Source organism: Schistocerca serialis, chromosome 2, assembly GCF_023864345.2.
Source record: "Schistocerca serialis cubense isolate TAMUIC-IGC-003099 chromosome 2, iqSchSeri2.2, whole genome shotgun sequence".
Taxonomy (NCBI): Eukaryota; Metazoa; Arthropoda; class Insecta; order Orthoptera; family Acrididae; genus Schistocerca; species Schistocerca serialis.
In genome coordinates this window covers 413,529,085-413,544,303 of record NC_064639.1, presented here as the reverse complement: position 1 = coordinate 413,544,303, position 15,219 = coordinate 413,529,085, and the positions used below count along the sequence as shown (strand labels likewise).

The following is a 15,219-nucleotide window of genomic DNA, read 5'->3' as shown; positions in this document are numbered from 1 at the left end:
CGCCACACACCGTTGGGTGGCTTGCGGAGTATAAATGTAGATGTAGATGTAGATGTAGAAGTGTCTGTGCAACCCATGATTTTCAGCCATATATCATAATAATGTACAGTTGAGAACCACGGGCCACACAGACATTTAATCAGGCCACATTCAGCCTGTGAGCCGCAGTTTGATGACCACTGGTATAAGTCGTTGTGGGATGTTAGGGCAGATGAGTACAAAAGGAAGTGTTAAAATTGATGAACTGTATAATTTGTTGCTCAGTAAATATAGGGAATGGCTATGAAGGAAGGTGTTTTAAAAAAAATTAATTGATAAAAAGTTATGAATAAAAGTATATACAGATGTTTAGCTCTGTGTATACATTACTTACTCAAATATAATCCTTTTAGTGCAAATATTATTGTATGATAAGTTCACTTAACTGTCTCAAATACTGTAAGATGAAACTGTACTTGTAAATTTCAAGTTTTTGAAGGAATTGACTGTAACAATACATCGTTACATAATAGACAAGTGCTGACTTTATGGAAATGCGTCTCTCATTGTGTTCTTTGATGATTGAGATGAGCGTCCACAGAAATTTATCCAGGGGGCCAGGGATGGAGGGAAGGACCTGGGAAAGTTCCTGTGTACTGGGAGACCAATGTATGAAGGAGAATCATTTCCAGTACTGTACCAAAGGTTGGACCATCAACACAGAAGAAGTTATGATGATCATTTTTTATTCATCCTCAATTCTCTTGCCAAGCTTTCATGAGTGATCATTGTTGCTCCTTGAACCAATTTTTCAGTCACCTTTTGTTTCTGTTTGCAATACAGTAGATAGCAATTGTCAGTCGTCCAACATTCTGAACCACAGTTTTATTGCACAATATTATTGAACATTCCCAGTTATTTACAATAGCCTGTATGCCCCTGCCGCTGCCTCCATTTGAACCCACAGGGGTAATGGGGCATGTCCAGCATTGTGTCCATCCAAGCAGCAGGTGTGCTGCTAATTCTGCCTTTTAAGGCTAAGCAATCCAGTCTCGGCACCTTGCCAAGCTCCTTAGGAGTCACCTTTTGTTGCATTGTTTGCTCCATAAATTATCATTTATCTTGTTACATTGAAGTATATACAGTACATACTCTTGGGGTTTAGACCCTGTTTTTTCACACAGACCATTCTGGTGCTCATAATTCGCCTGGAAACATACTTCTTTATTTAAGGGGTCCATGATACGAGGGAGGATTGGAAAGTAACACAATAATTTTTATTTCCCTGGTATTGCAGCGGAATGTTGAAATTGAAATTTCCGACAATGTAGTCCGAAGTTTGCGCTACAGAGGGTATTTTGTTTTCATGTGCAGCTCTAGCGAGAGATGCCTGAACTGCTAAACAAACATGGTGCACATGGTACTGCTGTCAGCTTGTGAAGAGCAGCAAAATGTAGTTTGATATTTGTGGGCCAAAGGGCATAAACCGAGTAAAATTCACAGAAACATGCGTGATGTGTATGGGGGCAACTGTATGGATGATACCAATGTCTCCAGGTTATGTGCATTCTTCCAAGAGCGCTATGTGAACCTTAGTGATTCTCCATGCTCCGGGCAGCTGGTAACAGCTGCAACCCTGCAGGATGTTGGGGCCATTGAGGCAGCAATTTTGAACAACTGGTGTTTGCAATTGCGAAATTTATTGCAGCAGTTCAACATTTCCTATGATGCGGTGCACGATGTTGTTCATGACATGTTACAATGCCGTAAAGTTAATGCTCGCTGGCTGCTTACATATGACCGAAGGACAGTGAATGATGACAAGCTTGAATCATTTGAATGCATTATACCACAGGAGGACATGAGTTTCTGAAAGAAATTGTCACTTGTGACGAGCTGTGGGCATACCACTACATGCCTGAAACCAAGCAGGCCCCAGTACGAAAAATATTCAAAGTGACTCAGTTTGCTAGGAAGGTGCTTGTGACTGTGTTCTGAATATGCATGGTGTAGTATTGGTGGACTTCAGTAAACATGGGACCAATATGAATGCTGCAGCCTACATCAACACTGTGGTTAAGTTGACTCATGCTCTTCATGACAAATGCCACAACACTAATGCTGATGATTTCAAACTTCTTCATGATAATGCTTGCCCCCATGTTGCTGCTCCTGTTCGTGATAAAATCACCGGATTTGGATGGAAGGTGCTCTAGCATCCACCATAAAGTCCGGAATTTGCACCTTTGGAATTGTTTGGTCCCATGAATACAATCCCGGTTAGCCAATGCTTTGCGACAGATGCAGAAGTGAAATCAAGAGTCCACAGATGGTTATTCTCCAGCCAAACAGGCTTCTATGAAACTGGTACCACAATGGGAGAAATTGTTGAGAACATTGGTGACTATATAGGAAAGTAGGTAAAAGATGTAAGTTTGTTTGTGATTATTTGTTTTGTTACGTATTAAACTTTTTGAAATAAAATTATTGTGCTTTACTTTCCAATTTTCCCACATAATTTCACATCCAGGGTTACCACTAGATACTTCACTACCTACTTATGGGTAGAGTTTCATCAAGAAGCTTAAGATTCTCATACATGTGCTGAATATGCTTCCTTGTAAATGCTACCACAACAGTTTTCTTGGTGGTGACCCTTAGATCCAGTTCCTATGACTTTGTGTCATAGTTCTGACAGTACTAATAAATTTGCCAAGTATTACTAAGACTAAGTTGTCTGCATATCTGTGACAAAAGCAGCATCTAGTATTTAGAGCAATTTGCTTTTTTTGCCTTCCCAACAAGTAGGTGAAGTGCTGTTTCATGAACTGCCAGTTTGATATGCTTGTTGGTTTACATGGAAAGGAACCTTAGTTAGCATCCTTTCCCTAAACAGTTTTTCTAATGTCTTTAAAAAGAGAGGACAGACTGATCAGTCTCATATCTTTGACCTCGTTATGATCGATTCTTACTAGCTTGAAGATGAAAAAAATCCTGTATCCCCCAAGAATTAGGGATGATTCCTGCTGATAGGCTGATGCCAAACAGGCTATGTATGAATCTAATGATATTCTTTCCTCACTGTTGCAGTTGAGATGAAAGATTCCATCGGTGTGGTGCCTGAATGGTTGAAACATTTCCACTACCCACCGGATTTGTTTGAAATTAACACATTTTCTGGCAGATTCCAGTTCTCCCTTTGATAACCTGTAAACCAGTGCCTCAGGAATTGAATCTCGGTCTGTGTTGTCTGCCAGAGTGCACTGAGGGCATTAAGTTCTCAGGAACACATCCAGCATCATTCACTGATCTTGTTTACTCACCATCCTCCTCCTGCAGAGTATTGCTTGGCTTAGTTACTATTCTACAGAAGATCTTGTGAAGTTTGGCACAAGTAGTTGTACCTTCCACTTCCTCGCAATCATAATTTCGCTTGGTTAATTGCAAGGTTGTATTTTGCAAGGGCCTCCCGATATTTTGCCCTTTGTCCTTTCCTTCTTGCAAGGTTGAAAAGTGTACTTACCTGCTTCCTTTGCCATTCCAGGCCATTGTTCCACCAAGGTACATCCCTGTTTGTAAACTTCTCGGTGATTGCTCCGTTTTCTAAATATGAGGTCATAATGACAAATGTCACTGTGTCTGACTTTTCCTCCAAATCTAATGGATTCTTTATCAATGTTCTGAATTCAGATAAGTGTGAGTTCAAGTCTTTATGCTATAAGAGTCCCACTGTGTCTTCTAGGATTCCTATAGGCCATGGTCTGTTTAGTACTCATTTCAACCTCAAACTTAATATAAATGTAGTCAGATAAGGATGACGTGAATATCACATGCCATTGTTTGACATGGGCACCCATTAGAACAGACCCAAAAGTTATATAAATAACTTCTTCCCATCTTATGTTCCTGAATGTAGATTCCCTGCCCCTATTCAGGCTCTCCAGCTTACTCTCAATCAAGTGTTCAGGACAATACTCATCTCTGTTGTTGGTGCCGCTGCTTCCCCACACTGTTTTGTGCATGTTGGCATCACAACTAACGAGCAGTTGTTTATTCTGCTCTGAGCAACTGCCAGGGAAGGAGTAGTACTGTCCTCGTAGGGAAGGAAAGCTTGAGGCCAATACAATTTCCCTCATGCTACCCCCCTCCCATTGTTTCATCCTGATGGTATCTAAGTCCCAGTAACAGAAGTTCTCCATCTGCATGAATGAAATTCCATTTTTAACATAAATGAATGTTCTGGAGCTTTTTAGATTCCTAGCATAAATCAACTTACCTCCAGTTCTCTGGGACCTGAAACGTATCCTTTATACACATAGGATTCCTGGATCAGGGCCATGTCTACGTCCTGTTCCTAGAAAGCGACTCAGGGTGACAGTTGCCCCTTTACTGTGTTGCAGGCTTATCTGCAACACTTGCAGCCACCAGCTTGCCATCATGATCACTTCCAATGTCTTTGATTATCCTGATGGCAACCTGCAAGAACCCTTAGTACAATTTCGGGTCCTGTTCTCACATTGCCATAAGGAATTTCTTGCTGACTTCAGCCACAAGGGTTTGGCCATCTGCTCAATCTTGCAGTTGATTACCTTCCATTCATCTGTTGAGACCTTCTGGATCTGTGCCCACACTTTCTCGAACAGCATCTTAGAAGAAATGTTGTAAAGAAGTTCGGTACCCAGATTGATATCTCTGTGGTTTTGAAGAGCTCAGCTGCTCTCTTGACCAGCACCTTCATCTCCTCCCATGGAAATATCTTGGGCACCATCTCCTTAAGCCGATCCCCTGTTTCTGTCACCTTGTGGACAGAGATGAGAGCACCCTTGTCCAGATAGACCCTAGAAAACACATGATCTGACTAACCCTTACAAAATGCGGGTTATCACTTTCTTCCACTGACCTCTTCAATTTTATTTATAACATTTGTATCTTTTCTGTCTGGCTCCTCTACATAATGTGCAAAATTATGATGTTCGTCCAAGACATCTCATTCCTATGCTTGTTTTAGTCATTAAATTGTTTAACTTTATTTTAAGATACCTTGCTCTTTTCCTTTCAACAGTAAGTACATAGTTTTGTGAGATGGTAGTGATAGTGTGTCACTTTGACACCATCTGTCAAGTTCATGGAGCCCTGTGTTGCATATCTGTAGTTATTCTGGAGTCACTGCTTCAATTTGTCACTTGCAAATGCTACCATTCCACTTATGTTACCGCTGTCATGTAATTTCTGTAATCGACCACACATGGATACATGTGAATGGCCTTTTGATACGGTCTTTGTCATTCCATTCGTGAGCATATGAAAGGTGCATGTCTCCCATGGCAATAGCTCTTTAGGCAGTTTTACAGTACCTCTGGATACTCTAACTCCACAAGCCGAACAAAGAAAGGCAGCCAGTAATATTGATCATCATTGCTGTAGTGTACATATAGTGAATGCAGGTTGCATCTTCAGTTGACTTTCCTCTTCTACACCTGTACTGGTGATTTTAGTTTCTTGCATGATAGTTTTTCAGATATCTTGAAGAGAACATTTAGAAAGCAAAGTGGTCTGTAAGATTTGGGTATCATTGGGTTCTTCTCTTGTCCTTTACTAATAATCACCACATCAGCATTTTTACATGGTGCAGGGATCCTTCCTTGCAAGTGACACTCATTGTACAGTTCTAATTGGTCACAAAACACTTGTATTGTTTTGGCAGTTATTCCATCTGACGGAGATTTTTTCATTTTTAGTCTTCAAATTATTTGCCTAATTTCTGCTTGTGTGAAGGGATATACAAGTTTATTGTTCTTATAGTCTTCCTACAATAGCACTGTCAGAAGAGTGAGAGGCATGATAAGACAAAAGTGCCCTGTGCACATGTGCAACATGAGTAGCAAAGTGTATTGGCAAACTTCAGCCATTCCACTTTTAGATGATAAGTGAACCAATATTGGTAGTTCATGCTGTAGTGTCCACATTAGATAACATGCCCATAAGCTGCTGCTGGACCTTCTCCTGGCCCACAAATAGCACATAAGTAAGTTTTAAAAATTTTAGTTGCCAAATTATGACAGTTTTTTTAAGTTTTAATTGGAACCATACACTTTTTTCTGTGGCATTAGAAAGATCCGTCAAAGATTATTTCAAAGACATAACATGTGAAACTTGATCAATAGTAGCAAGATAAGGGCACCACAAACCACTGTCATGCTGTACTGCACCAAATGTAAAGAAACAAGCTATGTGGGTTTGGTTCACGTGTTTGTTATTGTTACTGGCATAGAAGTACTCAAATAGGTGGACCTTGAGCATTAATAAACACTATAAAGCAATGCCAGATAGACAGGTTGCACTTTGAATTTCATCTGGACTTATTGCGGCAAAGACCCATGTTATAAGGCATTTCGTGTATTCGAGAACTGTCAAACTTTCCTTGTGGACCTCTTGTTGCGATTTTCCCTGCATATACACTGGGGCACAGAGTACAGGTTATTGTGTGTTTCCTGAAGTGCATGGCTTTTCGACTGACCAATAGTGCATGTTGGGAGGATTGATTTGCCCCCATGGTTTGTAGGCAGTGCTTCATCCATAAACAGAATCTTGCATAGAAACGCCACATTACTTCACAGTTTTTGTAGAGGCTATCCGGAAAAGTGTAACAAATTTTGAACCTGTTGACAAAGCAAAATGTGGAAAGTGGAAATCTTTACATTGCTTTGGCTCATCCCACTCGCACTTTCAAACTGTTTCTTTGTGATTATTATTATTTTTCATTGATGGATTTTATTCTTTGACTGCCAATTACTTGAACTTTTTGTAATGTTTGCAAAGACAGATTATGTGTGCTTGGCACAGTCTGGATAAGTTTTGGATACAACCTCACTGCTGCTCCAACAGTTTGGTGACATTCATCACAAACAAAGTCCATATCCACTTTTTCAGTTGTGGTATGAATTGTGAAAATCTGAATAGCTTTACAAGCAAGTACTCTGAGTGCTTCGACAGCAGAGCACAGATTGAGGACCTCAGGCACACATGTGTACACATGAACTGTACCTGAGTTATGTATATGCTTACAGTAAGATAAAACTTTGCGAGAGCTCTTCTCCAAAGAGCAGGACAATGTTTTGTGGCCGACCGCGGTGGTCTCGTGGTTCTAGGCGCGCAGTCCGGAACCGCGCGACTGCTACGGTCGCAGGTTCAAATCCTGCCTCGGGCATGGATGTGTGTGATGTCCTTAGATTAGTTAGGGTTAAGTAGTTCTAAGTTCTAGGGGACTGATGACCACAGCTGTTAAGTCCCATAGTGCTCAGAGCCATTTGAACCATGTTTTGTGGCACTGTTATCTTGTTCTATGTGATCAAGTTTCACATTTCATGTGACTGAAGTCATCTTCAAAGACTCTCTTCAGCACCATAGGAAGAAAAGTGTGTGGCTCCATTAAAAATGCTATAATTTTGCAGCTATAAATGTTCAGATTTACTTGTGTACATGAGAAAATATGCTACATTGTCTGCAATAATTCAGCAAATGGCATCTTGGTATATTTACTCATTTTGGATATATTTGGGATGGCCTGTACTTCCTGCCTCACCCTGTATGGCTGGCAATGTGAATAAAGAAGTTTCATCGAGTGTGGCTGTGGAATGGTGTCTTGATCAAATTTCTTACTTCTTATTCTTGCTAAATGTAATAGAACTTTGCATGCAGAGTCATAAATTTAGTGTGTCCTTTTGCATATTGTCCTGTGGAACTGTTCACAGCTGAAACTTCAATTTCTGTGTGTAACTTTCTTTTCTTCAGGTGAAATGCCATACAGATGTGGTATATGTGATAAAACATTTACATTCCAACAGTCATATCATAAACATTTGCTGTACCACAGTGATGAGAAGCCACACGTTTGTACTGAATGTGACAGAGCCTTCAAGGAGCTTTCAACACTCCATAACCATCAGCGAATACACACGGGAGAGAAGCCATTTGCATGTGAAACATGTGGTACAGTGCATTTGTTTTTGTATTCAGATTGAAATTTTCCATATTTTGCTGTCACTGTTGTGTGGTATTAATGTTTCATGCTTGGAAAATTAATGTACTGTAGTATTATATTTTTCTATGAAGTCAGCAAAGCAAAAGTGAGTATGTGCTGTATTGAGTACTTCAGTTTAATTTGGTATACAGAACTTGACAGTAAAGTGAAATAAATTTGTTGATATTTTCCTTCTCTTTCTATTTGTGGATGTTTCTAAGCAAAAGTGAGTATGTGCTGTATTCAGTACTTCAGTTTAATTTGGCATGCCGAACTTGACAGTAAAGTGAAATAAATTTGTTGATATTTTCCTTCTCTTTCTGTTTGTTGATGTTTCTGAATTTTGAATGGAAAGAAATTAACACAATGCTCCCTGGTGAGTCTTTATCACTGTGAGAGTACTTTGAGTTGCTACATAGCAACCTCAACAAAGGTATTAAATGTTGTCCTTAGAGGTGTTTAATGTGCCACTCCATGCTGGTCTATCCTGAACAAGCCTCCTCATCTCTTCATAACAACCACAACCTACATCAGCTTACTGTAGTCACATTTTGTTCTCACTCTGCAGTTTTTACCCGTCGCACTTCTCTCATTAAACTGACCATTCCTTGATGTTTCAGGATGTGGTCCTATCAACCAAACCTTTCTTTTAGTTATGATGTGCTATAAATTATTTCTCTTCTTACTTCAGTTCATTACTTTTTCAGTAGTTATGTGATCTGCTCACCTAATCTTCGGCATTCTTCTGTGGCACACATTTCAGAAGCTTCTATTCTCTTCTTGTCTGTAATTTTTATCATCCATATTAAATCCTGTGCAAGGCTATGCCCTAGAAAAATACTTTCAGAGAAACTCCCTAGTGCATAAATTCATGTTACGTGCTAAAATATTTATCTTTTTCCAGAAACACTTTTCTTCTATTGCGTGTCTGCATTTTATATCCTCTCTACTTTGTGTCCCCCCTCCACCCCCAGGGCTCTCAACTCTTTTGTGAGCGTGTGTGTGGCAAACATGGAGTTCCAAACCAGTGCAGTGCTTTTTCTTTCTTGCGCTACAATATTATTCTCTGACTATGTCTTTTCTCAGATTTGGTCTCTAGGACAGATTCCCTATTGACAACTTTGCTTGTTTGTATGATATCACTTAAGGCTTGTCCAACTTTGTTTAATTATTTCACATCTTACTTTGACCTCCAACTGCAAGTCCCTCTGATACCCAACAAGGGGATGGTTGTCAGGTATCCATATGATGGTAGTCCCTGACAGGCCACAGGAAATGTGTTATTGATGCCTGAGCTGTTACCTGCTCACACAATCTTAGGAATAGGTGCCTGTCCATTTACAGGCACTGTGACTCAAGGCATTGGCCATAAAGCCAGATGAACGTAGTTCTGGCTGTGTGACACCCTAAGAAGAGCTCTTGATAGGAGTGGGCACCATCAGGAAGACACCTTGTGCAGTGAAAAAGACAAAAGTTATTAGCCAGTTTTCACGAGGTTCCAGCAATCTCTTCAGACAGACCTGAATTCTCCAGGTTTTCATGGTACTGAGAATTTTCCTTCCGTGGGCCCTTATGAGAGGAAAGCAAAAACGAGTTAACTGCAAAAACGTGCTCAGGTTTGCTCCCAGACTGATAAGGATCCTTTCTATCTACAAACTGATGTTATTTGTGGAGAATATTGAAAATGTACTTGGAGAAGTCTTTTCCCCTAGTAAATTTTAAAATGGTTCTATCATACTAGCTGATGACAGAAGTACAATTGAACTCATTTTTATTCTTCCTCTGAGGATAGTGGTTTCTGTTTACATCTTTAACACTTTGACTATAACTGATCGGGAATTGGGTGGTTGTGGGAGGTACGCTCACCTGCCACGTGCTGAGTCTCAGAAGACACTCAACTGTACCCACCTACTTATTGAATGTATTATTCCTGTCATCCTATTGTACTATTGTCAGTCCTACTGATGTTCATTATGTTTTTAACCTTTTCACTCTAACTTTTACAGATTTCCTCTCCACGTGGCTAGAAGGGATTATTTATTCTGTTACTGCATTATCACTGCATTGGGTAGGTGGGGTCAAACCTGAGGGAGGTGTCTCGTTCTGCAGATGAGCTGTGTGGGAAGCCTAATCTGCTCTGTGACCTGCAGACCTACCAACCTACATACTTCTACCTCTCTTTAAAATGTTTTTTGTCCCTTGCATCAGTATGGCTTTCAGTGCCTCCGTTTTACCACTCCTACATGCTATTACAATTCCATCAAATTTCTGGTTAACGTCATTAACTTCAACGCCTTGAATGAGAATCTGATGACTTCACTGTTTAGTTCCTTAACCTCCCTCATCACCCAATCAATCTGTCTAATTTGGCCATTGTGATGCCTTCTTTGAATTTGACTACACTCTATCACCGCCTTTTTTTTTTTTTCATCTTATAACCACTATTCAAGACATTTTCCATTTTGTCATCTGATCTTCCATGTCCTTTGCTGTGTCAGACAGATTTACAATGTCATTGGCAAACCTTAAAGTTTTTATTTCTTCTCCCTGAACTTTACTTCTGTTTCCAAATTGCTTCCTACTTTCTTTCATAGCTTGCTCACTGTATAGATTGTATATCACCAGGGATAGGCTATAACACTGTCTTTCTCCTTTCTCAACCACTGCCTCATTTTCATGCCCTTTGACTCTTATAACTGCCATCTGGTTTCTGTAGGAGTTGTGTGTAAAATTCCACTCTCTATGTTTTATCAATACTACCTTAAGAATTTCAAAGAGTATATTCCAGTCAGCATTGTCAGAAACTTTATCTAAATCTACAAATGATGTAAACATAGGTTTGCTTTTTTTCAGTTGTCTTCTAAGATAAGTCATGTTGTTTGTATTGCCTTGCATGTTACTACATTTCTGCAGAACGCAAACTAGTCTTCCCCTAGTTTATTCCTGTTTCCATTCTTCTGTAAATAATTTGTATTAGTACTTTGCAACATCACCTATTCAGCTGATGGTATGATAATATTCACACCTGACTTTTTTGGAATTGGATTGTTGCATTTTTCTTGAAGTCTGGGTGTATTTTGTCTGTCTCGTAAATCTTGTATACAGGTGGAATATATATATATATATATATTTTGCGGTTTGTTCTCCCAAGGATCTCAATAATTCTGAGGAATGTTTAGAGTAATCTTTCAGTTCCCAATCATCTTCATCTACTTTCTCTTCCCTTTCAATAATACTGTCTTCAAGTATCTGTCCTTCATGTAAGATCTGCTATATAGTCCCTACATCAATCAGTGTTCCCTTCTTTGCTTAGTATTGGCTTTCCAACAGAGCTTGATATCCATACAACTGTTTCTCTTTTCTCAAAAGGTTTCTTAAAATTCTGTTGCGCAGCCACTATTTTTTGGGCACTATTCAGAAAATATTAGCTCTGCCACAGCCCTTGTGAAAAGCCTTAGAAGCCAGCAGGAGTTGAAACATTGTCATGGCAACTGGTCTAAATGAGGGGCCAAGTTGGGCCAGTCATTGCAATACTGATGACATAGCAAAAGGACAGGGCTACTGTGAGTCTGGCTGACAAGCTTCCACACCTTTGAGTGACACACTTGTTATACTGGTTGGTTGGAAGTGGTACATCAGCGCATCAAATGAACACCTAACCAGAGTAAATACCCTTCATTTCTAGCCAAAGGTGTTCCAGATTGGCAGCACCAGCCACAAGGAGAATTCTGCACCAGGTGGAGGGCCAATACAGTTTTGCAAACAGCCACCATGAGGTTTGACCATCACTACCATTGGTCCGACTGCAGGCTCTGAGTCAACTTGCTTGGACTTGATGCATTCCCACTGGAGAGCCACTTTCTAACTCACTCCAGTCACAGCAGACTTCTGCCCCAGAGGGCAGCCATTTAAGACTAGGGCAGTGCAGCTGCTCGCCCTCTCCCATTGGTGCGGGCATCCTGGCGCTGCTCGCCTTTGCTCACAACGGCAAGTTCCACTTCTGTGAGCTGACATCCCCTACAAGAATTACAGTGGGCCTCTGTGCTTCTGGCACACCTTGACCCAAACAGCCATGCCATGCATAGCACATGGCACTGCACGGATTCTAGGCATCAGCATAACCTTTGTGGTTGCACACATCACCTGCTGGCCTCGGTGGTCCTCTGCAGTCCTCTGCTTCCTGACTTCACCATGCACCAAAGAGGGTTCATGTTTGCCATGAAGCAACACTGTGTTTTTTTACCTTAGGTCTGAACAAAATGTTTCATTATTGATGCTGTTTTCTTGTATTACTGATGCCTGACATTCTCATAATGCTTTACCGCTACCAACCCTGCCACCTTGAGGCCATTCACCCCAAACTATTGGTACCAGAAGAGTTGACCACTGCCAGTATTTGCAGCTGCACACAGGCATCACAACCACAGCTCGCAGTGTGAACATACAGTGGGATGACTGAACAAACTGGTTTCTTTCACATACTTTTGTGTGCAGGGGAAATGGATGTAAGGCTGGACTGTCACTAGAATTCCACAGTAGTATAGTGCCCTCCTGTGACTCACCAGTATGCATCATAGACGTGCGTCTTGTGGGCTGCTGCCTCTTCAGGGCACTAGCAACACCTCTGTAGAGATGCAGGGTAAACAGTGTGATCACAAACATAAGCACACCGTTGTCAATCCTATCTCCTGCAGCTGCCAGGGTAATACGTGGCACCAGCTTTGCCGCTAGAGGCACGAGAGGTGCCATAATTAGTGTTGCCATTGTGGGCACCAATCAGCCTTGTATTAATCATGTGCCCACCAATCTCATGGAAGTATTTTTCTGCCAGGCAGTTGTAAAGGGCACTGCCAGGCTGACCAGAGCCAATTCACATAGGGGGTCATAGTGCTGCCTGCAGTCCCCAGTCCCTCAATTGAAGCTTCTGTTATCCTGCACTGTCATACATGCTGCCTGCATCTGACTCTTCATTCTGCATCCTGTACAAGTTCACTGTATCATCTGCCAATGTCATCACTCAGAGCCGAATCTTCACTCTGTGCCTAGTTTGAATTCTCCATACCAGTCACCAACACCTACACTCCGAGTCACATCTGTGGCATCACTAAGTGTCTCGCTAGAGTTCTCCATGCTGGGCACAACATCGGCTGCACCAGCAGCCCATCTGTGTGCAGCTTACTGTCATTCCCTCCGCTGACGACTGAATCATCGGTTCATCAGAGAGTGACATCTCACCACAGCAGCCACATCTACCTGCGACTGGCAATGACTGCCACCTGGCCAGTACCTCTCCCCAGGACTGTCCCCAAGCTCCTCTACTCATAGATGTCGACCTCAAAAGAAGTCTTCTAGCACAATGTTAGTGACTGTCGTTGGATTGGAACCAAGTAGTTTGTATTCAGGTCCAAATGGTTATTTTGTTGTATTCAGTTTGAATGTAAATAAAGCTGATTTATTTCTTGCTGCTTGGAACACACTATTTGGTATGGCTCCCTCGGCCGCAGCACAATAGGTGGCATTTGTGAGGCCGTTAGAACTAGCTGATATATCACAATTTTTTGGAAATGGCAGGCAGCACTATTTGCAACGAGTAAGGTGTTCACAGTGCAACCTACTAGAGCACAGAGCACCATGTGCTGGCTTGATATCAGTGGATTGGTGGTAGAGGTGTGGGCCAGCAATCGCAGGAAGTGTTTGGGAGTGAGTACCAGGCCACCAGCATTGTGAAGTCTCGTGCAGGGTTGGCTTAGATGACTGACTGCATAGGGGAGTTATGTAGGAATTTCACGAAGGAGAATCAGATAATGATAGTAGGTGGAGCAGGGAAGAATCTTGATAGGGACGGGGAATATGATGTAGGTGGTGACCTCCATCTACATATACATCGTTACTCTGCAATTCGCACTTAAGCGCCTGGCAGAGGGTTCATCAAACCGTTTTCATACTACTACTCTACCATTCCACTCTCGAATGGCGCGTGGGAAAAAGGAACACCTAAATCTTTCGATTCCAGCTCTGATTTCTCTTATTTTATTATGATTATCATTTCTCCCTATGTAGGTGGGTATCAACAAAATATTTTTGCTTTCGGAAGAGAAAGTTGGTGATTGAAATTTCGTAAATAGATCTTGCCGCAAAGAAAACTGCCTTTGTTTCAGTGACTGCCACCCCAACTCGCATATCATATCAGTGACACTCTCACCCCTGTTGCATTATAACACGAAATGGGCTGCCCTTCTTTGCACTTTTTTGATGTCCTCTGTCAATCCTACTTGGTAAGGGTCCCACACCACGCTGCAATATTCCAGCAGAGGACGGACAAGTGTAATGTAGGCTGTCTCTGTAGTGGGTTTGTTGCACCTTCTAAGTATTCTGCCAACAAAGCGCAGTCCTTGTTTCACCTTCCCCACAATATTATCTATCTGGTCTTTCCAATTTAAGTTGCTCGTAATTGTAATTCCAAGGTATTTAGTCGAATTGACAGCCCTTAGATTTGTGCGATTTGTTGTATACCCAAAGTTTATCAGATTTCTTTTATTACCCACCTGGATGACCTCGCACTTTTCTTTGTTTAGTGCCAATTGCCGCTTTTCGCACCATACAGAAATTCACTCTAGATCATTTTGTAATTGGAATTGACTGTCTGATGATTTTACTAGACGGTAAATTACAGCATCATCTGCAAACAATCTAAGGGGGCTGCTCAGATTATCACCTAGATCATTTATATAAATCAGGAACAGCAGAGGACCTATGACACTACCTTGCGGAATGCCAGATATCACTTCAGTTCTACTCGATGATTTACCATCTATCACTACGAACTGTGACCTCTTTGAGAGGAAATCACAAATCCAGTCTCACAACTGAGATGATACTCCATATGCATGCAATTTGATTAATAGTCATGATCAGCCTAATCTTAATGTGGCTGTTAGACACATTAACATGGGGTTGGAGAAGGCACTGATGGCACAGGGCATGGGTCACATTGCAGTAGTGCCAGTTGAGTCTGTCAGTAGATGGCTTTCACTAGGCATGTCCTGTACCTCAATATGTATAGGAAGGGGACGCTGGCAAAGCTTATAGATGACAGTATAGTAGGTGGTGGTGGAATCACTCAGGGAAAAATTCCTGCAGTAATTGGTGTTGGAGCTGCACCTTTTTTAGATTGAAGTCAGTTGATAGGTATACTTGCTTAAAGGAAGTCCCTCTAACTA

The 15,219-nt window shown here is 41.3% G+C and overlaps 1 protein-coding gene across 1 annotated transcript in view; it reads left to right on the top strand.

Annotated features, from left to right (window-relative positions):
* Positions 1–15,219, top strand: part of LOC126457255 (zinc finger protein 252-like) — an 81,043-nt gene that overhangs the window by 15,199 nt on the left and 50,625 nt on the right. Inside the window, exon 4 of the mRNA XM_050093416.1 lies at positions 7,771–7,968. Within this exon, the coding sequence (XP_049949373.1) occupies positions 7,771–7,968 (198 nt within the window). The remainder of the gene's footprint in view (positions 1–7,770; positions 7,969–15,219) is intronic.